Source organism: Pseudopipra pipra, chromosome 14 (genome assembly GCF_036250125.1).
Source record: "Pseudopipra pipra isolate bDixPip1 chromosome 14, bDixPip1.hap1, whole genome shotgun sequence".
NCBI lineage: Eukaryota > Metazoa > Chordata > Aves > Passeriformes > Pipridae > Pseudopipra > Pseudopipra pipra.
The window spans coordinates 6,826,007-6,848,809 of NC_087562.1; the positions used below are offsets into that span (position 1 = coordinate 6,826,007).

At 52.7% G+C, this 22,803-nt stretch overlaps 1 protein-coding gene and 1 long non-coding RNA gene across 2 annotated transcripts; one reads left to right on the plus strand and one right to left on the minus strand.

The window, feature by feature from the left end:
- Positions 1 to 251: 251 nt before the first annotated feature.
- FOXF1 (forkhead box F1) lies at positions 252 to 4,811 on the minus strand. Its single transcript, XM_064670984.1, has 2 exons — positions 3,209 to 4,811; positions 252 to 1,579 (listed from the first exon to the last, which is right to left on the minus strand). The coding sequence occupies exons 1-2, from the start codon at positions 4,266 to 4,268 to the stop codon at positions 1,419 to 1,421; spliced, it is 1,221 nt and encodes a 406-aa protein (XP_064527054.1). The 5' UTR covers positions 4,269 to 4,811; the 3' UTR covers positions 252 to 1,418.
- Positions 4,812 to 16,311: 11,500 nt separating this feature from the next.
- LOC135421797 (uncharacterized) lies at positions 16,312 to 22,222 on the plus strand. The gene is made up of 2 exons (XR_010434196.1): positions 16,312 to 16,716; positions 21,865 to 22,222. It is a non-coding gene; the product is annotated as an uncharacterized LOC135421797 (long non-coding RNA).
- Positions 22,223 to 22,803: the final 581 nt, after the last annotated feature.

Sequence of the window (22,803 nt, forward strand, 5' to 3'; positions counted from 1 at the left end):
TAAGAAGAATTAAAAGATAAAAATAAAAATCACCTCCGGTTTTCCTCCTTCGTTTCAATATCCTCATTTGAAATATTTCCGCGCGGGGAAATGAGTAACCGGGACTCCGCGGAAGCCTCAAAAAACCACAAAAAGGTCCTTTTTTTGAGTCTGCACCGAGACGGAATTATCGCCCGAAGGTTTGCGGGGCCGGGCCGGGCGCTGCGCGGCCCCTCCGCGCTCCGCGGACTCCTCAGATATAATTACGCCTGTTACACCGCATGCTCGTTTATTTGCTGCTCATACAATCGTGAAGCCCATGTACAAATAACATACATGTTTTATTTCGGTTTTTTTTTTCTTTAGAGACAAAACGTACACAAAAGGGCAGGGCGAAAAAAAAAAACAAAAACCAAAAAACAAACCCACATAATTACAATTTTATACAGTGCAGAAAGAATTAAAATAGGTGTCACGGAACTGTACAACGTCAGGGAGAAAAAATAGAGAGGGAGAGGGAGGGGAATAATCCTTCATTATATATATATTTCTATAAAAACATATGGAGGATTGTCTTTACACAGAGACCACGATCGGTTTAAAATTTACAAAGGTTAACTAAAAAACAAAAATCTATATGGCAAATATTGCCAACAGAGATTCCCCGATTTAATACTGATCAACTGAGACTATTCGTGTCTCGATTATTAGCAACAACAAAAAAAAAAGTCGAATAAATAACAGGATGAGCATGCCTGTCTCTTTCCAAAGTGCCTTATTCTCTCTGCATAGGGTCTGATCCTGCAGTCTTTATGCAGGCAAAAACCACAAAATTAACAGTTTAAAAAAAAAATCCCTCTGAGAGATTTTTGCCCGCTGGGTGTTTGCCGGCAAAAAAAAAAAAAAAAAAAAAAAAAAAAAAAAAGTATTTTTCCGGGCTCGAAGTGAGACGGGACCGAGGGGGTTTGGGGTCGGGGTCCTTTCCAGCGCCCCCAGCCCGATCCGGTTCTGTTCCTCCCAGTCGGGCCGGTGGCATCGCTCAACACCAATTCCAAACCCGAATTTGTAATTTAATTTTTTTTTTTTAAGAAGCATCAAAACCTCATTTGTCAAACCCTTCACCCAAACTCGCAGTCGGGGGTTTCGGGGGTGATGGGGGGGGGGCTGCTTTTGCTTTCTTCTCAACCCGTCCCCAAGCAGAAGAAGGCAGAGACGGTCTGTGATCGCAGACCCGGCTGGGCCGGGTCCGGCCGATGCTCAGCTGCGGGTCAGGCTCAGCCCCAGGGCCGCACTCCCCGCCGCTTCCCGGGGCTCCAGTCTTTTCCTCCTGCCCATAGCCAGTCTGCAGAGACCCCCCCCTTCCACCGAGAGGGTCCTGGGGGGTGCTCAGCGCCCGGGTCAGGCCTTGCCGGCCCAGGAGGTGTTTTTTCCGCCCCGTATCACATAACGCACGGCTTGATGTCCTGGTATGTCACTTGTTGGTGGTAATAGGAGCCGCTGCCCGCCGAATGCATGGAAGAGGAGGCCATGGCGTTGAAAGAGAAGACGAATTCCTTTCTGTCACACATGCTCGGAGACTGGGAGTGATACCGCGGGATGCCTGCGGGACGGGGGGAAAGATGGTCAGCAGCCGCCGTCTGGGGTTGAAAAATAACCCCCAACAACCCAATCCCTCCGCACCCCCCAGTCTGAGCGCGAAACTGGGGGTATTTTCCCATGCACGGGCACTATTGGGGCTCCGGGGCGCGGGCAGGTGGGTAGGGGGGACTCCCGAGGCCCCGCGAAGGCGCTTCCCTGCCCGGCCCAAGGGTGCTGCGAGGAGAAGGGATTTCGGCTGGGTTTAGGGGTTTTTTGACATTTTATATTTTTTTTCGCCCCGACTGCTTTTCCCATCGCCTCCTCCCGTGCGGAATACCCGCCGGGTGCGGAGAGGGGAAGCCCGTCCGTTCCCGGGGCCGGCGGCGGAGACCGGGAGGGGGGCCGGGGGTGAGAGGCCACGGGGAGCGGGGCTGTTCCTGCCGCTCCTTCCGCCACCTCGGCACAGAAAAGCGCCCCTGGAATTCGGGGTGCGCTGGGGATGGAGTGCCCTGCCCGGACCGCTCACCATCACCCATTTGGGTGTTAATCGGAGTGTTTCGTTTTAAGGCCTCGGATGGGCCCGGTGGCTCCTCGAGGCAGATTCCAGCTCCGTTTTCCGGAGGCCTTGGGCGCGCTGAGCACCCGGAACACACCCGGGAGTGGAGGGTGCCCTTAGCGGGCGCTGCCCCAGCCCAACCCCGCTCGGGGCTCTGTCCGGGCTCCACCACTCCGGCCCGGTCCGGCTCATGCTTTTCCTCTGCTTCGCTTGGTGATTTTGACCCGCTAATGGTCCGCTTCACACCCGTTTCTGTCAGGTACATCCCACTCCCCTGAAAGGCCCGGGGTGATGTGCAGAGCCCCCCAGATCTGCCCGGTCACCCGGCCATGGCTCCCGGGGCTCCCCAGTGCCTCAGAGTCCCCCATCCACCCCATCCCGAGGTGAATTTGGGCCGCAGGGCGAAGCCTAGAGCTGGCCTCGTCCTTCCCAAGGCCTATTCCAGGACAAAACACCATCTCCCTTCCACGACCCAGGGCAAATTCACCCCCGTCAGCTCCACTGCGGGGTCAGGGATAAGGCTACAGAGCGTGGGGGACTCGGGGGATCTGGGCCGCCTGCTTTGGCGTGGGCGGAGGGAGGCGATGGGCCTGGAAAATACAGCCCTGAGATGTGTGGAAAACACAGTTGATGGCGGGGAACGGGAACGGATGGGACGGGGCGGGAGGGCGCGGGTGGCGGACCTCCCGATGAGGACATTCCCCCTTTTCTCCCTCCGGAGTCCGCTAAGTCCCGATGGAGGTGGAAGAGCCCTCGGGCGCATACCCGGCCTCGCCTTCCCGGAGCTCCAGCCTGCCTGAACCCACCAGCCTTAGGCCCGGAGGCAAAGCAGCCGTCCGGGGGAGCGGAGCCCCGGCCCGGGGGAACGGAGCCTCGGCCCAGCGGTTCCCGGCCCCACAGCGGCGAAGAGCCCCGACGGCTGCCCGGTTGTCCCCAGGAAGGGAGGCGAGGAGCGAGGGCACAGCGGCTCTCCCTCGGGAAGCGCATTAAAACTGCCCACGAAGAGGGATCCCCGCTCGGAGCAGCCCGACCGGGATCCACGCATGGTCGGCAGTCCCCGGTCCCGGGCGTGTCCCACGCGTGTCCGCGCCTTACCTTGGAGGTCGGCGGTGTTGTGGCTGTTCTGGTGCAGGTAGGGCTGGTCGAGGGAGTGCGTGGAGAGGCTGGAGGAGAGCGGGTTGGCTGTGGGGTTGCAGGGCGAGAGAGGCTGCTGTTTGATGTAGGACGCGCCGGTGTTGAGGGCCGCCGAGGCGGTGGGTGCCCACGCCGAGGCCGAGCTGGAGTAAACCGAGTGGGGCTCCATCACGCCGCCGGCGGGGAGCAGCGGGGAGGCGGGCACGGAGCTGTCGTGGTGCGGGTATTCCCCTGCCGAGGAGCCGGTGCAGCCGCCCATGTAGGTGTGCCCACCGTTGGCAGGCAGGTGGGGCACGGAGTGTCCCGCCAGGCCCATTCCCTCCACGTTGCTGGACAAATGCCCGTTCATCATCCCCAAGCCCCCTTCGAGGGAGAGGCTGTTGGGGGGGCAGGAAAGCCCGCTAGCCGGGCTCTGGAAGCCGTAGCTGTCGGGGAGGTGGTTGAAGCTGAGCCCGTTCATCATGCTGTACATGGGTTTCAGCGCCTGGCATTTCCTCCGGAACCCGCGGGGCCGGCGGCGGAACGAGCCCTCCTCGAACATGAACTCGCTGGCCGGGTCGATGGTCCAGTAGTGGCCCTTGCCGGGGCGTCCCAGCCCTTTGGGCAGCTTGATGAAGCACTCGTTGAGCGAGAGGTTGTGGCGCACCGAGTTTTTCCAGCCCTGGTAGGAGCCTCGGAAGAAAGGGAAGCGGCTCTGCAAGAACTGGTAGATCTCGCTGAGGGTCAGGCGCTTGGAGGGAGAGCTCTGGATAGCCATGACGATGAGGGCGATGTAGGAATAAGGCGGTTTCTCCGGCCGCCGGATCCCCGCGTTGGTCTTCTTCGCCTTAGGGCCGGCGCTGCCCGGGGCCCCGCCGCTGCCCGGGGCGCTGCCGGCGGCCCCGCCGGTCCCCGCCGACGCGGTGTCCATGGCCGAGCTCTGCGGCTGCTTCTCAGCCACCGAGGACATGGGGCCGTAGCTGCTCTGCACCGGAGGAGGAGGGGGCTGAGAGGACAGAGCCTGCTGCGCTTCTGCAGTCATCTACGGCCAGGTCCGCGGCGGCCAGCCCCAGCCCCGGCCCTCCTCCGCCGCCCCCCCAGCGCCCCCCCAAAAGGCCACACTGCTGGGGGCTCGCCGCCACTCACCCACCACCCTCCCTCCGGCCTCCTCCCGGCCCCCCGGCGGGGTTTTCTTTCCACCGGGAGACTTCACCCCTCCGCGGATAAACAAATGGAAGCGACGACACCCCCCACCCCCCCTTTTCACTCCTCCTCCCACTTTATCCCTAAATCCGAGCGCGGCTGCAGAAGGCGAGCGAGAGGCGGAGGGTCGGGGGGTGGCCGCAGGGAGGCGGGATGGGTGGAAGCGATCTGAGCTGGGCTGCTGCGAGCCAGGAGCCGGCGGCCGCCGCCTCCGCCTGCCCCGCTCCCCTCGGCGGGCCGGGCTCCCGGGGCCGCCGCCGTCCCTCCGCCGGCTCTAGCTGGGCTGGCGCTGCCGGTGCTGCGCGGAGCTGCTTCCCATCGCCGTGGCTGTCGAGTCTGCCTCCGGCCCCGCCGCTCGCCTTCTACTTTATCTCTTTGCAGCGGCGTCTGCCGCTCCTTGACAGACGTAAGCGCGGAGCGGAGATCCCCGCCCCGGCCCGCTCCCCCCCGCCCTCCCGGGCGGCCCCTCCGCCGCCTCGTCCCGGCCCCCTCCGCTCCCGCTCCCCGCTGGCGGGCAGCTTTTAAAGAGCCCTTTCCACGCCGCCCTACCCCACTCGGGGGGGCCTGCGCGACGCCCCCCTGCCCGACGCGGGGGCACCGCGTGTGTGTGTGTGTGTGTTTTATGCCACGAGTGACCGCGACGCTGCGTGGGGCTCCTCCGCCCCCTCCCTACCCGCCTTCCCACTGCTGAAAACCACGGGAAGGGCCCCACGAGGGCCGTGGAAGGGGCCGGGGCCCGCGGAGGTTCCGCGCGTGGCGTGAGGCAGCAGAGGAGCTGCCCGGCCTCCAGCTTCGCGCTGCGCGGAGCTTCACCCACTTCAAACCCCCTCTCCGTGAGCTCTTTTAAGCTCGGCGGGCCCGGGCAGGATGTTTATACTGCGCAATGTAAACACGGGCTCGGGGGTGCTTTAATAAAAAGAAATCGGCGAAAATTCCCGCTGCCTCGAGAAATGCCCTTTTCTGCCTCCGCCGCCGCTCCGAGGCCGGGAACGGGCTTCGGACCCCTCACCTGCTCCGAGGCTGCTTTAGGGATGAGGGTGGGTTGTTTTGTTTTGGGTTGCTTTGGGGTTTTTTCGGGGGGTGTATATAAATCTGTGCCGGAGTTCCATAGTCGAATGCCCGGAGCCTGATGCTCAGCTCTGGCGGTGCCACGGGCGCACACAGCGGGCGGGGGGAGGGAGAATAGACAGGCAGAGGGGTAGAGACCCCCTTTTCTCCCTCCCCTCTCCCCCAGAAAGCCTCCTTTCTGAGCATCGTGCCATCGGGAGAGCTGTCACTCGAGGTAAGTCGCTTGAAACCTTTGTCACCTTCTTGCGGACTGTGCGTGGAAAGCTGAGCTGCGGGGGTGTGGGATTGTGGGTGGGCACGGGGGAAGGAGCCTGAGCTTTCAGGGCTGCTGATGTGCTGGCTGCTGCAGCGAGCTCCCTTCCGCGACTGGGGAAAGGAAGAGAGAAAGGAAGGGGGGAAAAGATACACCCCACCACAAACCACTTGCAGGCCTCGCCGCAGTGCTGTGGATGCATCCTGCTGCACCCTCAGCAGAGAGAGGGGGGACACCCCCCTCCCCAAGCCCCCCTTCTACCAGATTCGCTTTTCAAGTTTTTAATGATAATTTAATGCCTTTTAAAGGAAAGATAGATACCGATCGGGTTTCCAAACTCCCTCCGCGTTATTGGCGAGCAGTTGTGAGCAGCCTCCGGGGCGCCTGTCACATCTGTGGTACAACCAGGAGGGATTTCACTTCGGGATTGTCGTTGGCTTTTTTTCCGTCTATCCTCCCTCTTCCCCTCCTTTGCCCCCTCTCCGCCAAAAAAAAAAAAAAAAGTCCTCCTGCAGAAAGCACCGGCCCTCTCGTTCCCGGTGCGATGGGATGGGGACAGGCACGGGAGAGCCCTGGGGAAAGCCCAGGCCGGGGGCAGGTAGCCAGGGAGGGGGTGGGAGAAGGTTGGGACAGTTATTTCTGGAGCTTTTCCCTTGAGGAGGAGGAAGAGGACGACGAGCAGCTCCGGCTGTCCGGGAAGGCGGCGGCCGCTGCTCCTCCCGCCCGGGGCCGCCGGCGCGGAGCAGAACGCGGAGCAGAGCGACTGCTCGGGAAGGGGGACTATCACCAAAAAAAATCGCTTTTTTGGGAAGCGATCACCGTCCCCGGTGTTTACAGCCCCGAGGCGGCTAGTGCAGAATAACCTCGCCGCTTCTCGCTGCATTTCTTTTTATTTTTGCCGTGGGAGAGCATCCCCGACCCGGAGCTTTGCTCCGCATCGAATGTCTCCCCCCGGATCGCGAAAGGGGTGTTTTTCTTTGTTTTATCTAATTCTGAGACTGAATCTCCACGATCTGTCCCCGAAACACCCGGGGATGGAGCTCGAAACACAACACTAGGAGCTCGTGGAAAAGCCACGTTCAAAACCGTCCCCAACGGCAGCGTTTCCACTAGGAAAAAAAATATCTCAGGGTGAAAAAAACCCCAAAACTCTCCGTGTAAATCAAACTATTTCCATTCAACGAAAATCAGTTCCTTCTCGAGTGCCCTTTCCCCCTCTCGCAGTATCTTTCAGGAATGTGAAGATTTTGTTTCCGATATATTTATTAAAGCGAGCCAATGTTAAAAGAGGGAATATATAGCTTTGGGTTCTATAGGCCTCGTCGTGGGAATAACAGAAAGGTTGGGTTTTAACCCAAGCCTGTGAGTTGGGGAAAGGAGAATTTTGGGGGAGAAAAGCCGGGTCGTGGCTGGTGTGGGAGGAGGAGGATGGTGTGTGGAGGACCGGGATCCGCTTTTGGTGTCGTTTGCTGGTGGTTTGGGTGGGTGAAGCGTGTCCTCCTCCAGTCGTCGACTGGGAGAGATGGAAAGAAAGGAGAAAAAGAAGAAAATACAAAAATTAAACCATCATCTGGTGCAATTAGCCTTTCTAATCCCGTTTGGATCCCGTTTTACCGGTCCCGCGAACACCCCCCGGCCCCGCTGCGCTTCCCAATCGGCTGCTTCCCAAACCCGCTCCCCTTCCTTCCCCCTCCCCGAAACTCGGGCCGTGTTTTGTGTAAAAATAGACAAATCCGAGCTTTCTTCCTTTTCCTGCGCCGAAGGTATTTTTACTAGCTAATTGCTTAAGTGAAGTCAACTTTGCAAGCAGGCCGGGTGTAATCCGAGTATGGAAATGTATATAGGTGGTATTGTTAGAGGCGGGCTGGGTGCTGCTCCGAGAGGGGCCGGGGTGTTCCTCCGAGCTCGGACCACCCAGGGCGAGGGGAGTGACCGCCTCATGTCCCCCTCCCCGCTGCCCTGCTTTGCATTAACACCACCCGCAAGACCCCCCCCTTCTTCCCCAGCACCAGCCTGTTTCCCTCGGCTGGTTGGGGTTTTTTTCGGTCTCGTCCATCCCCGTGGCCGCCGGCCCCAAATCCGCGGCGAATCGATCCCTAAATGTTTATTTAAAGGCGAGGGGGCGCGTTCAAGCGAGGGGCTCGAGGCTGGGGAGAGGGGCGCTGGGGGGAAGGTGGAAGCACCGCGGGAGAGGTTGTTCTTAGGGACACACACGCACCCCCAATCATTTTTCGTGGGTCCATCACACACGGTAGCGCTTTGCTCCACGCGTGTGCGAGTGCCCGATCGTGGACGGGCCCTTTCCAGTGGCACCCACAGCCCAGCCTCGGGCCCTCGCATCCCTGGAGGCAGAGCCCGGCCTCCAGGATCGAATGGGACCTGGAGGAGATTTTGGCAAAGCAGAAGCCGAAATTGGGAGCGGGTGCGCAGCTAAGCTGCCGAAGAGCCTCAGGCGGCTGCGGGGAGGTGCGGGCTGGCTGTCACCGCCGCGCCTCAGGCAGGAGTTCAGACTTTGGTCAGAAAGGAAAAAAAAAAAAGGAAAATCTTAATCCCCCCTTTTTGTCTCCCTTTTCCCCCCTCTGCCCGTCCCGAGACTCCCCCCTTCAAGCCCAGATTTTCCGTGACGTCCTTCGATGAAATATTGCAGCACAGGAATTTACAGCCTTCTTCAGAGCAGGATTTTTTTTTTCTTTGGAGTTTTCTGGCAGGACCTAGTCCCTGCAATACAAATCGGTTCCAGCGATAATAAGCTCCGAGCGCTACCACTTAGACACAATCGCTTCCCACAGAGATCTTCCAAATATCTCCGGGTATTTATATCCCTGCTCAGGGACGGATAGCTAGAATACTTTCCCGGGGGGGATGCTTTGGACTGGCTGGGATTCAGCCCCGAGGACCTGAGTACCGAGAGAAACAGCAGGGCTGAGCCGGAGAAGAGCTGGGACCCGGCGCGTGATGCTCCCGGCCATCCTTCAGCGAACAAGTTCGCCCCTAAAGACAGCCCGAATTGTAAATCCAGGTGTAAATACAATCTGGCATTGCTGAGACATCCATGCTTTCTTGGAAAGTTTTCTTCCCTGGGGGCCCGGTGCTGGGGATGCTCCCAAAGCAAACAGGACCCTTGGGAAGGGATAACCCCTCTCCCAGCAACTTGACACAGCAGTGGCATCCAAACAAAACGAGTAGCCACTACCAGCTTTTCTAGCCCCAAATTCCATTGGGCTAGAGGTAAAATTGTGACAGCGATTTCGGAGAACCATTTCGATCCGCTGAGCTTTTTTTCGGATCGGGAACCACCTCCAGTCCCCGGCGGCTGCCGATGTGAAAAGCCTGGCCGGGCCGAGCCGGGTCGGGGGGTCCCCACTAAACGGGGAGAACAAGAGGCTTCCCCGGGGCTCAGTCTTATTTCCAGCCTTATGAAACTTTTCTTTTTCGTTGTTTTCTTCCCAACTTTAGACCAAAACCCCATCGAAATCGCATCAATGTGCCGGTGATAGTGGAGGGGGGAATTTTTAGCGTCGAGCAGACGAGGGCCATCAGCCCCCGGTTTCAGGGTATCACACAAAATCCTTCTGCACGGAGAGGTGGGAGAAGTTAAAACGGAATATCCCACATAAAGGAGGAGCAGGTTATTTTCTTCTACGTCTACTAAAAGCATCGGGGACCGTATATACGGGATAAATAATAGGAACGGTGGCTGCAACGTCTGCTTCTAAATATCGCGGGGAGATGCGGAAAACAAATCCAGAGGGTTTTGGGAAGGATCCGGCCTCCTTGTTTCAGGGGACAGCACCCCGGGGTGCGGAGGGTACCCTGGGACTGGGGGTGCGGGCAACGGGCCCCCTGAGAGGAAAACCCCTGGGGGAGGTTGGGGGGACCCACACGGTCTCCGTGACCCTGCAGAGCCCCGGGGTGCGGATCCGGGGGGATTCCTCGGAGGAAGAAAGGACCTCGTGCAGCACCGTCCCACCCAGGACCACCGAGGCAGGAGCATCAGCCGGCCACGGGGAAAGAGGGAGTGTCAGCACCCGGGAGCTCCCCAGGGAAAATATCCCTGGGATTCCCAACATCCACATCAGCCACTACCCCCTCTGCCTTGTCACCTGCCGAGCAGGGACAGAGGACTGAGGAGGTAGAGTCTTCCACGCAGGACACGGCGGTCCGTCGTGGGGAGGGATGTGGCAAGAGAAGTGGCTGCCAGAGAGGGATGCTGAGGGCGAGGGTGCTCAGGGACCGTGACCTACCGGGAGGTACCACCCTGCCCGGGTACCTGGCCGGGGGAGCAAAGTCCGCAGCGGGGCTCGGTGAGAATGTCCCTGGTGCAGAAGATGGGCTTTGACCCTCTTATCTCTGCCCACGGAGCTCCCACGCTGCCTCGGGACCGAGCAGGTTCCTCCGCTTGTAAAAGCAATTTTTCTGGAAGGAACCTCGGAGTATCCCTCTGGGGGAAGAAAAAACCCACCACCCGTGGGCCGTTTCCCCAAGGAGAGGGTCTGGGCTGCAGGACGGCCTTGTAGCCTCCATTTTTTTAACCTTCTTTCAATATTAAATCCCGCATATAAACTCCATGCCTCCCTTTCCCAACCCGAAGTGGGGGTTCGGGACACATGTTCACAGACAACGTGAGAAATCCCATCTCTAAACAACTGCAGTTGCTCTCTCCCTGCTCCCCGCTTAGCAAAGACCTGGGGATGGTTTTCCTTGGAAGCTTTCCCGACAAAAACTGTTTTCCGTCTCTAAAACTCCCAACTAATGATGGAGTGCACCAGCGGGCTCTGGAGCCACACTACAAAGTGCTGCAGATTCGTGACTCCCTTTACTTTGCAGTTGCCAGAGCAGAGAGTTAAAATACACCCAAAATTCGTAAAACAACTTTCCCACCTCCTTATAACAGGTGCCCAGGTTTGCACAACCGGTTCCCAGCTAAACATTAAAAGTGATTTGGGGAGGCTTTAAAGAATGTTCTGCAGGGAACAAAATTCTCAGTTGGCATTCCCGGGAAACATGCACAGTGGATACTTGAAATGCCCGACCCAAGGTGGGAAGACTTTCCACAGCACGAGTTGTTATGACTCGAAATTAAACAATTTCTGTTGCAAAGTGGTTGCCCGATAGCAGGAATCGAACGGATATATCCTCTTCCCGTTGCGTTTCTGGGGTTCTTGGAGAAAGGGACGTGCGTGTGTGAAAGTCAGAGAGGAATAGGGAACAATTCTGTAAAAAAAAAAAGCTCAAACAAATCAAAACAAAAAAAATCCCAAACAAATCCCCAGACAAAGGAAAAAACTGCACCAAAACAAAACACCAGAACTGGCGTAGAACTCACGAAAAATTCGAATAATGACCCCAGAAATGGTTATGCTTTTCCCGTTCTCAGAATCGCTCCGAAAATTATAAAATGTCCCAGAGCGTTTTGTGCAGCCCCCTCAGCTCAGCGCCCTTAATCTCCCTCAAATTCAAGTTTTTAAAATATACCAAGTGATTTTGCATTGTAATTCCTGAAAATCGGTGAACGAGGGAATTTTTGCCCGGCTGCCGAAGCGCTGGGAGCAAATCCCTTTCCCCCGCAGATTTTGCGGGTACCTGCGCAGAAAGATGCTGCCCGAGGGCTTTGGTTGCAGTACAAGATCTTTTTCCTCCACGAATATTCGTTTCTCCCTTGGAAACGATCGAATTTGAACACTTGGCTCAAAGCACTGCGAGATAAAGGACTTTTCCCCCCCACCCACAGCCGCGGGATTTCTGCGGGGACGGAGCCGGTGGAGCTGCCGGTGCCCGGGGCAGAGACAGCCCCAGGACACCCGTGTCCCCCATCCCCCCGCGGGGGGACATCGGACCACGGTGCTGAGCCTTTAAACAGTATCCAAATCTGCCTGCGCAGCCCTGGGTGGGAGCGGGTCCGACTCGCGGGGGTCTCCGAACCCTCCCGACTGAGCTGAAACGGCTGCGGTGGAGCCAAATACAGCCGGGCTGGGGAATTTGCGCTGGCACCGCAGGAAAGGGCTTTTTCTTTACATCGGGAAGAGGTTTTGGAGCAGAGCTGGAGCAGAGCCCTGTTTCGGGGTTGCCCCGCAGTCCCAGAAAAGGAAAACAGAAGTGCCTCCAAATACTGCAATGAATAAATGGGTATGGGAAGAGATTGTTCTGGAGGTGAGAGAGGAGAGAAAACAGGAGAGTAAGGGAGAACAGACAAAATGGAGAGAAGGACACACATTAAGATAGAAAGACGAAGAAAAAAGACAAAGAAAGAGAGAGAGAAAGAAAATAAGGTATTTATTTTAAAAGAATATTTACTTTCTATTAAAATAGAAAATTATATAAAGAACAAGAACTGGAAAGAGAATACAAAAAAAAAAAAGAGAGAGAAACAAAGAGAAAGGAGAGAGAAAAAGGAAAGAGAGAAATGAAGAGCAGAGAGTGAGAAAGAGAGAAAGTTGAAAGAAAACGCAGAAATAGGGAAACGGAGAAGCAAGAAAAAAGGAAACAAAGTGTAAGAGAGAGAAAAAGAAAGAAAGAAAGAAAGAAAGAAAGAAAGAAAGAAAGAAAGAAAGAAAGAAAGAAAGAAAGAAAGAAAGAAAGAAAGAAAGAAAGAAAGAAAGAAAGAAAGAAAGAAAGAAAGAAAGAAAGAAAGAAAGAAAGAAAGAAAGAAAGAAAGAAAGAAAGAAAGAAAGAAAGAAAGAAAGAAAGAAAGAAAGAAAGAAAGAAAGAAAGAAAGAAAGAAAGAAAGAAAGAAAGAAAGAAAGATTAAAGGAAGAGAGAGAAAGGAAAAAAAAGAAGGAAAGGATAAGAGAAAGAGAAAAAGAGAAGAGAGAAAGAAAGAAAATGAAAGGAAGGAAGGACTCAAAGAGAGAGAAAGGAAGGGGAAAAAAAGAAAAAAAAGAAAGATTGAAAGAGCAAGAGAAAAGTGAAAAAGAAAGAAGTGAGAGACAGAAAAGGGTAGAATGGAGAAAAAGCACAAAAGCCAAAACCCCAAAGCAAGCAAGGCAGCGGGTACAGAGAGGGAAATCATTTCCTTGAGAAACCAATAATAAGACATAGACAATATCTTTATTTTTTCCCTAGAAAACAGGGGTGAGCTGGAGGGAAAGACTCCCGCGGGCAGAACAGTCCGGCCCGGTCGGGGCCCAGTCCCGGCCCCGCTGCCGACCCCACTGCCGTTATCCGCGTCCGGGGCCCCGCGGAACAGAGGGATGGAGGGAAAACACCCCGGGATTGGGGCTGTGTGCTGGGTAATTGTGTTCGGTAATTCCTTCTTTCCCTGATATTATCCCGGGGCAGGGACAGGAGTGAAAACACAGGTTTACCACCGGTTTCCCCGTGGGTTTTCCGCGCAATCCGCGCCCGGTAAACCCGGTTTAATCCCCGCGGAGAGGGCGGCGCGCCCGGTCCGCGCTCCCTCCGCCGGCTCCGTAGGTGGCCGTGTATATTTTGGTTGAAGTAGTGTTTATGTTAATGAAAAAGGCTGAGATTACAAACAGACCACTGAATGCCCGGGGTGTTGCTGCCGGATTGGTCTAAGCTGTGTACTTTAAACCTAATCAGTTTTGGGGAGCAAATATGATTTAAAAAATTACGTAGAATTATTATTTTTAACAGAAAGACGTTTGGAGTTTTTGAGGAGCCCGGGGCCACCCCTTCCCACTGGTTTCCCGGAGTAGTAGGCAGGGATGGAGGGGGGTTGCAGTGAAAAATCTCCAAAAATTAGTCATAAATCCAGCGAAAACGAGCCATGGGCTCCTGGACGAAGTCAGGGGAAGGGGGGGTTCATTTCGCCCTCTCTGAGTCCACCTCGACCCCGCAGCGGGTTTCCCAGTGGCAAATGGACGCATGGCCCCCAAAAGCTCGGCTGCTGGGGACATTGTGCTCGGGGGTTTGTCCTTGCCGGGTGAAGATTCAAATTCAGCCCCCAAAACCCCATTAATTTACCCATTTAGGATGGTTTTTTATATATGTATATATATATATATACATACACACATATGAAATTCAAGTCCTTTACAATGCAACTAAGAGAGAATCAATTAATTAATTTACAAAAAAATAAAATACAGGGAGGTTTTAATTTATTTTTTTTTCCTGAGGGAAGCAGTAATCATCTTTCTGTTACTTTGATTTCAGAATCTGGCTTTGGGGTCAACCTCCTCCTTGTTTTCTTAACAAAACCCCTCTCTCCAAAATTGTTCTTGACCCCCCAGCTGCTTCTATTGAAAGTTTAAACAGTCGATCGTTTAAAAAATCAGATTTTTACAGACTTTTTTCCCCGACTCGATAATTTCCCAGCATGGACGGATCCCCTTTGGGTCCAAGGGAAAGGTTTTTCCACCCCCACCCCCCCAGGAGCTCTGGGAGCAAACGTGCGTTTAGCATTTGGCATCTCACTCCTTTTCAACACTTTCCTTTTGTGGGCAAAAGCTCTCGGCGGAGGAGCCTCTCCGGCAGAGCCAGGCAGACCTGGAGAATTTGGACATTCAGATGCTTTACTACTGTTATGATTCCTCATTGACTAAAGCACAAAGAAAATCAGAGAGGAAACAAGTCGCCATTGAAAAGGGATGGAAACAGAATTTGGGGCGAGTGAGACTTTAGCACGGAAGGGATTCAAGAAAACAAGGGGAGAAAGGGAAAATGAGAAAACCCTACCCAAAATTTTCCCCATGCAATGGCTGTGCTGCACTAGAGATGGAGGGGAGAATTCGCCCTTAAGTTTTTGGAGGCAGAGGAGTGCACCGACACCAGCTTTTGCTCCCTTAAAATATCTTTAGGGTGTCAAACCATCTCCCCGAGAAAGTGAAGATTCACAGCATGAGGCTTAGTGCGACCATAGAGGAGTTTCTGTGTTCTCTCCTCGCACCTGAAATTATCCTTTATTTCTTGATGAGTTTTTATTCCTCTTTCCATTTTTTTTTTTCGGTCGGGAGGAGGTGGGGAGCATTGTTTTTTTTCCGTGGCATTAAAGGATTTTGTAGGAGGGATTGTCAGGGCAAAAAAAAAAAAAAAAAATCCCAAAAAACTCAAACCCAGTAGAGCAGACAGCTTTGGAGAAAATGTCACCAAAATAACCCCGTGCTGTCAGAGCCAGGTAGGCCCTGCAGAGGTGCCGGCTGTGGGGGGCAGCAGGGCAGGGGGTTCTGGGGGCTCTCAGACATGTGGCCCCTGAGTGGTGCCTGCCCTGCAGCAGGGACAGCTCTGTGCTGGCCGCCGTGGGCAGTCCCAGCGTGGGGACCAGCTGAAGGACGGGCACACAGGGCTGTCCCCTGCCCCGACACACACCCGTGTGCGCACACACACACTCACAGACCCCCTCACGGACACCCTCCCCTCCTGTAACCCCCACATCCGACCGCGCTGCTCTCTGGCAGCACTAATGATGCCGCGGACCGGCCCTGCGGTGTGAGGCAAGAGCAGATGAAAGTGATGTCACATTAATGTCAGCTCACAACTCGAGCCCACACAGCCTTGATTGCTCTTATTAATCTTGCCAATTTGTCTGTCAGCACTCGGCTAATCCCTAAATAGCCTCCCAACAGGTGCTTTATGCTTCCGCCACATCCCTGCTCCCCGGCACCCCCCGGGAGCCCCGCGAGCCCTCCCCGGTGACACCGGCTCTCTCCTGTCCATCTGGGACCGGCTCTTTTCCCCCGGGAGGGCTGCAGGGAAGAGAGGCGACTTTGCAGATGTTGTTTAGTCTGTCCAAAGAGGGGTGGGAGTTTGGGGCTTCCCAAAAGGAAGAGATGACCAGGGTGTGGGGAGAGAGGGGATGCTGGAGAAACTTGGGGGGTGGTGGAGGGGAATTACCTGGGGGTAAGCAAACCCCTCTGCGTGGTTTGCTCCAATATCAGAATTAGAAAACACATTCATGGCACAGCTACCTCAGAACAGTCAGACGTGTTGCTCTTATTTGTTGTGGGTTTGTTGGTTTTACGGAGAGGGGAGAGAGGATTAAAACAAAAGGTCCAAGCTGAAGCTGCAGTGGAAAAACCACCTTAAGCAGTTTTATCATATAATTATAGAACAGTTTTAAAGCTCAGCTCCTTCCAACTCCCTGCCATGGGCAGGGACACCTTCCACCAGACCAGGTTGCTGCTTATCCTGGAGTTAAGCTGAGGGTTGAGTTTTCCTTTACTATGTTGTCAGAAAATCCAGTGGCTTATTATACTGTGTGCCATAAAGTACCAGCCATGGCAATTCTTTAGTAAAAGACTACAATTATTGTGTTGCAAGGCTTTATCTTCCAAAGGTTGTTATTTAGCACAGCGATCTTAGATCACAAAACACAGATTTTGTGTTTAAAACTGTTAACTGCTAAACCAAATTAACTGCTAAACCCTTTTAATTGCTAAAGCACAATCCAGGGTGCTTTCTTTTCCATGCATTAAGAGAAAAAGAAATATTTATTTCTATTTGGAAACTCTGCTGCATGAATTGTTTTGTACACAGGTTACAAACCCTGTGCTTTGCAATGTGCTCCCCCTGTGATTCACCTGAGGGATGCTCTGCTCTGGAGGAAGAGCTGCCAAACCTGGCTTCATGAAGCACGTTCCTATTTTTCATCTAAAGTTGGCTGGGGCTATTTCCAACACAGCAGGAAGGAAGAGCTTTCAGGAACATCTTCAACCATTTCTCCAAAGTGGTCCAGGTCACCAAGGGAAGTATATTCACTAAAAGAGCTCAGGGCTGTTCATTGTTAACCCTTCAGATCAGATCCTAAAAGCTCTTAAAAACACCATTCACAACTGAAAGCTGTTTCACTCCATCCTGACCTGGATTTATTATCAGGAGACAGACAGATCTTTTTTTTTTCCCTTTTTTTTTCTTTCTTTCTTCCCAAGCCATTTGTTTCACCCAATAAGTCGATCCATCACCGTGTTCTGGAACCGACCTACGATCCAAGGATATTCTTAGACATACAGCATGTCAGGAAACGGCCAGCAGCCCCGTGTGATGCAAATATTTGGACGACAGAGAGGTAGGAAGGATTGTCCAAATGTTTACTAAAGGCTGTTGATAGTCTAAGGATTTATAACTGGTGGATAATGTCTGCCCCCACACAGCTCCTTTAGCAGGTGCATCCAGTTTCAACATGACACATGGTATGTGTGTTCTCTGGGAAAGGGGATGCAGGAGAAAGCCAGTTTCACAGGTCTCAGCTCCTTTTTTTCCAGCTGCTCACTGGTTTGGAGCCCATGGAGCAGCAAGACAGGAGCGCAGGATCCACTCCAAGGATGTGTGCCCTGGAGAGCAATTCAAACCATTGCTAACATTTAAAACCAAAACACAAGGATCCAGCATGTTTCATTGGAATTTCCTAAGTGAAACCAATGCTCTGAACTATTTAGGCCCATCAAAATATTCCCTGTCACACTCCTTCAACTCCTTCAGTGCTGCGGTGCAGGAAATTCATGACATTGTTCTAGTTATTGTTCTTGGCATTTCACTTCCTAATTTCCACCACTGGGATTTGAGCTCTCCTGTCTCACAGCAAGCCCTAATTGCTGCTGTGGGCACATCAGAAGTGCTGGCAGACCAGTTTTAACCATTTTTGGTGTTCAAAGAACTACAGCTTTTTAGAGCCCACTGGAAATGCCCTGAACCTGTTGCCAGATGGCCTCTACTCTGTCCTTCCAAGAAAAGAGGAGTGTACAGCCAATAAACTCCAGGCTGATGGATGAGAGATGGAAATATAGTTAGGAGAAGATCTAGTACCTTGGCCAAAGCCAGCTCTGGTGCCTTGATACCCCTCCTGTAATCTACTGTCCCAGTGTTGCTGCCTCACGATCCAGAGAGACCTCACAGGGCTCCAGCCCAACCTTCCACTCGAAGCAGGGCCATCCCCAGCTCTAAACAGGGTCAGCCATGGCTTTGTTTAGCTGAGCCTTGAAAACCTCCAAGGACAGAGTCCAACAACCATGAATATTGACAGCCCAGGGAGCAGTGGAGCTGTCAGTGCCCTCATGTCCATCCAGCCAGGTTGGGAACCTCTGCCATCAAAGCAGGAGCTGCTTTGGCCATAAGCATCCCCACTACCATGTTATTGAGAAACAGTGTCCTACAAAACAGCCGAAATCAGCACAGAGTTGAGTCACTCAAGTCTGGTAATGTCCTTCCCCTCCACTGTTTTGCAAGGTTTGGTGACGTTGGGAACATGAACTCATGCATTTCGCGTGCCTCAGACGCCCAGACAACGAGCTTTTCTTAGTAACGAGCAGCAATTGTATCTGCTGCAGAAAAGCCTTTAATTCATCACAGCCCTGCACGAGGAGAGTTTACCGAGTGCTCAGATGGGGAATACAATGGCTCTATTGTTTTTCCAAGGGAAGATTTCTTAGTTTCAGGCTCTTGCGTAAACTGTATGTTTTCTATTTGTTACCTGACTCATTCCAATAACCTCCCTGAGATAGGGGTAAGACCATTTGAAAGAACTAAAGAATCTGTCACAGGCTGAGGACCAGATTATTAGTGTTACCTCTTTTGGTTTGTTTAAGAAACTAAGAAGAGAACTTGGTGTCCTTCTAGGGGGAAGAAGTTGTGTAATAGAATATATGGGGGAAAAAAAAGAAGTAAGTGCTCAAATTCCAAAGTCATCTGTTGTACTCCATGAAGTTTTTTTATATTTTGAAAGAATTCAGTCCTGTGTTTGATGTCACATTCTCAGTGTGACCTTAGTCGTGGAGTCATAACTCAGACTAATCTGAGTTCCTCTCGCCTTGAACGTATTTTGCAACAGTTACCAGTGTTGGTAAGTGCTGGTAACAGTCCAACAGTCTGCCAGCGCTGGAAATGTGTTTCCTAAGCAAGGATCAGGAGCTATCAGCTGGATGCAAGACAGAAGGATGCAATGAAAACCCAGTCACATCTGGCAAAGTGGCTGGTTTGTAGCTGGAAACAACATTGCCAGTGTAGAGAGAATGAATGTTTTCATGCTGGTCATGCCATGTTTGTACATCGATATCTTCAGGTTTTCTTGACTCTGAGCCTTGGGATTATACTCACACTCCAGTGGGAATATGCTGTGGGACTGGAAGAGTCTTCCTGCAGGTCTTGCTCCATGAAGATTGGACAGGGAGATTGCACATCTGTGTGCTCTCCCCTTTCCCCAGAACCAGATCCGGCTCAGTGTGTGCAGCGTGGTGGGAATGTCAGGGATCAGGCGAAGGAAAAGTCAGGGTGGGATGGTGGGAACATGCACATCAACCTCCCACCAAACTGCCCCATGAAATTTGCCCTGGAGAAAGAATTCAGACCTTGTGTTATCTTTCCATACTGGAAAGATCCATGCTGAATCACTGGGTTGGGAACTCATTCTCTCTTTTCCAGCCAGGTGAGGGACACCAGTCCATTTTTTAAGCCCTGAACCTCCGTCAGCCCTGAAATTTAAGCATCTCACAGGGGTTCTTGTCACCTGGAAACACTGCTGGTCAATGTCTCACTTTGCTACTGAAGTCCAACTGGGAGAAGGTTGCAAAAGCAGCAGGATTTGGGCCAGGGGTAACCAAAACAGAACTAAATGACCTCAGTACCTCCTGGTACATTTCAATGTGTTTGGGCTTGGAGGGTATGAGGTCCAAACCAGCATGGTGCTTTTAGCTCTTTATGATCAGATTTTTTTTTAAAGCAAATCATTGCCAACAGATGGAAAGGTTTTTATTCTACAGGATTTTCCCTGCCTCATCTGCCAGGGAACATGCAGGACTCGACTCTGCTTCCTGGGAGTAAATCACAGCGTGGGGCTGCCTTATCTCAACCAGAGCCCCTGTACAGGAATGTTGCACTGTCCTGCACTCAGGCCACCCACCCCTGATCCCAGGGATCAGTTTCTGCTCCACACCCAAGCTCTGACCCTTCAGAGACATATTTCTGTGAGGTCAGGAGGTTGGCTGGTAAAAGGGGAGTGGGGAATAGCAGAGAGGTGGTTGAGGCTGGCTCTGCAACGAGATTTCAGGGGGATGTTTACACTGGCCATTAAGTGCAGATTTGAGCCTGTTGCCCTCTCCAGATTTGCTGCAATTATGCATCAGGTACAGAGACAACACCAGCTTTGAAATCTTATGGATGAGGGTGGCCCACACATGCTCTGCACCTTTGTTCCCTGGTTGCTCAACTTGGTCCACGAGGACCAAGGAAGGGTTGGTTGGGTGTGGCAGGAAGCCTTGCCAGACATCATCTTATCCCTGGTTCCTTCCCAGGACAACAAGGGTGCTTTTAGCATGAGCAGAGATGCTGTGGTACAGCCAAAGGGAAGCATAAACAAGCAGCAAAGTCACATGGCAGAGGGACACATGGGAGAAGGGGAGAAACAGCTCTGTCAGGTGGAAGTAAATGGGTGTCCATCTGAAATGGATGGAGAAAGAGCTCTATGTATTGATTTCATCCATCACAGGACATTTATTTCCGTGTCACGTTGGAGTGATTCAACACCTGCCAGCCTGTCAGCAGAAAGGATTACAGAAAATACCACTGCACTGGACAGTGAGGGGCCATTGTGTACAAATCAGTAAAGCATTCCCCCCATGTGGAAACACTGTTCTTTGGGATCAGCAAAAAATGATTTCATGTGAAGTTTCTCTGTGAAATTTCTGTTGCATTTGGCTGGAAGGACCAACTAACTGGCTTCATCCAAGAAATAGTTGTGGAAGGGGTCACTGAGTGAGGTCTGACTGTCCATCAGGAGGAGCGAGGGTCTGTTTCTATGTGTATCACACCATTTCCCAGGACATCTTTCAATAAAGAGAGGGAAAGGAGGGAAAAAGGGAATGCTCCAAGAAAAATTCTGATTTTGTCGAATTGCTGAATTGAAACCAGCTTACTATTTTATTGCACAGTCACTTGTGTCTAAAACCTTCTTGAATACAGAGAAAAACATAATTTGCTTTTCTCAACAAAGAATCTAATCCATTGCCCTGTGAAATAAGGATTCAGGGTCCAATATAAAGGGTTGCACCGTGAATTCTTCCTAAACTACTCATTACATGAGTTATTCCAACTCCTACTAAGCCTTTGGAGCGAGTGGCTCATTTTCAGAGCTGAATTACTAAAAGCCTGAAGCCTGGGAAGTCACTCTCGCCCATCATCCAGCTGCTCCTCCCTGCCATCCTGTCCCTGTCCCACTGAAGAGCCTCAGGGCTGAGCCACCCACCGCAGCGTCCCTGAATCCAATCCCCATTCCAGCCTTCCCTTTGCTCCGTGGCAGAGGATAGGAGTCTCCCTCCCTCCCTCCCTCCCTCTCTCTCCGTGCAGCTGCTCAGCTCTGCGAGGGAAAGGCTCCCAGATGTGCTGAGGAGGGAGCAGGCAGAGTCCTGAATTCCACTCTGTGCCGTGTGGACTCTTTGTATATTTTGTTTAGAGGAGAAAATATGTAGAGTCCTTGGAGAAGGGCTGGGGACCAGGCACGTCCCTGTGAGCACAGGAACCACAGGGCCAGGAGGTCCTGCAAGTCATTTGCCCTTGGTTTGTCTTTGGCTGTGAGATGGACCAGCAGCTGCTGGGCAGCTCTGGGCATCACTGGCACCTGAAGTCCATCTGCATCACACAACAGGTCCCTAAACCCTTTCCTGGAGATGGCTCAAAGCTACCAGATCCTTTGAGAAAACTTACTTTACTTACTCAAAAAGCCAGTAACACCTAAACACCCACATGCGGTATTTCTGGCTCATAAGTTATGTGCTGCACCAGATCAATAAATATTCACACACTCATAAGCCTTTTACAGAGCTGGTTTCATTGCATTTTGAGTGCATTTAGCTGTGGTACTTGGTAGCTACTTGATTATTGCGTGAGACAGTACTTTTATGAAGTGTTGGCCTTCATTTAGTTAATCCCTTCATTGATGTGTAACACAAAAATGGTATGAAACTAGTTGTTCCCATGGAAATAGGAACCCAGCAAATGATTTCATATCACAGCTTGGCAATGGAAAAAGAAGAAACTTCTGTAATTGTTCCCATTAACCAAGCGCAAAGGATTCATGCTCAATCTCTACTACACTCTGCTTTGCTTCTGCTGTGAATTAGGGGACCAAAAGTTAGCACAGAACCACATAAAAAAGCACCGAAACAAGCTGTGCTTTATTGAGTATTTGTAGTTCTGCCACTAAAACCATTTCCCTTCTGCTTTACAGGTTTCTGGCCAGCAACACCAAGGACTGTCACGGGCTTTAACCAAGTGCGTGCGGGAGGAGCGAGGACATCCCTGGCCATGCTGCAGGACTGAGCTGTGGGCTGGGCACAGGACAACCCTCACCTCAAGGGTGAGTGCTTAGAAAGTGTGGGCAAAGCCAAATTTGAAGCAAGGAATCTGGGAAACCGAGATAGGAGACAAGCAAATCAGTCTGTGTGTGCACAAAATAACCCGAACCTCATCTTTATTGAGGTTTTCCTCTCTCCTTCTGTAGGAAACACTGATGACTGAGTTGTCAAGGGCTTTGTTGCTTCAGAAAATCCCTGTTATCACTGTAATAAAGGAACTCATGTCTTCCAGTTCTCTGAATCTCCCACCAGGCAGAGATTTCCTCATCCCAGTGGTTTGCTGCAGGTCCTAGAAAGCTGTTTTATGGTCATGGACCATCACTTGCAAGACCAGCCTGGCCAGTTTTAGGAAGACCAATGGCTCTACAATGCCATGGGGTGGCCTGCCAGGTGGAGGTGTGAGCTTCCCATGCACTCTCCACCCCAGGGTGGAGGCATCTCCACCAAGCCCCTGTTTTCCTGGGGGCTCTGCCCCTACACCCAGCCCCATCAAGCACAGCAAGAAAAGGAACCGGCAGCACAAACCCCATCCTGGCTACCAGGCCAATGGCCACCAATCCCACCACGTTCTCTGGAGGGACCAGGAAACACAGACCTGCTCCATCCCAGCACAGAACAGGTTTCTCACTGGGCTAATTACTGCTAATTGTGCCACTTGACTATCTCACCAGCCTTGCCCTGGACAGGCTGATAGAGTATCAGGGAGATAAAGAGCACTCAGCACAGGTAACTGGGAAGTGTTGTCAGACCTGCAGTGGGACAAGCTGCTTTCTGGAGGGGTTATCTCTCCTTCCCAGAGCCTGGGGCACCAA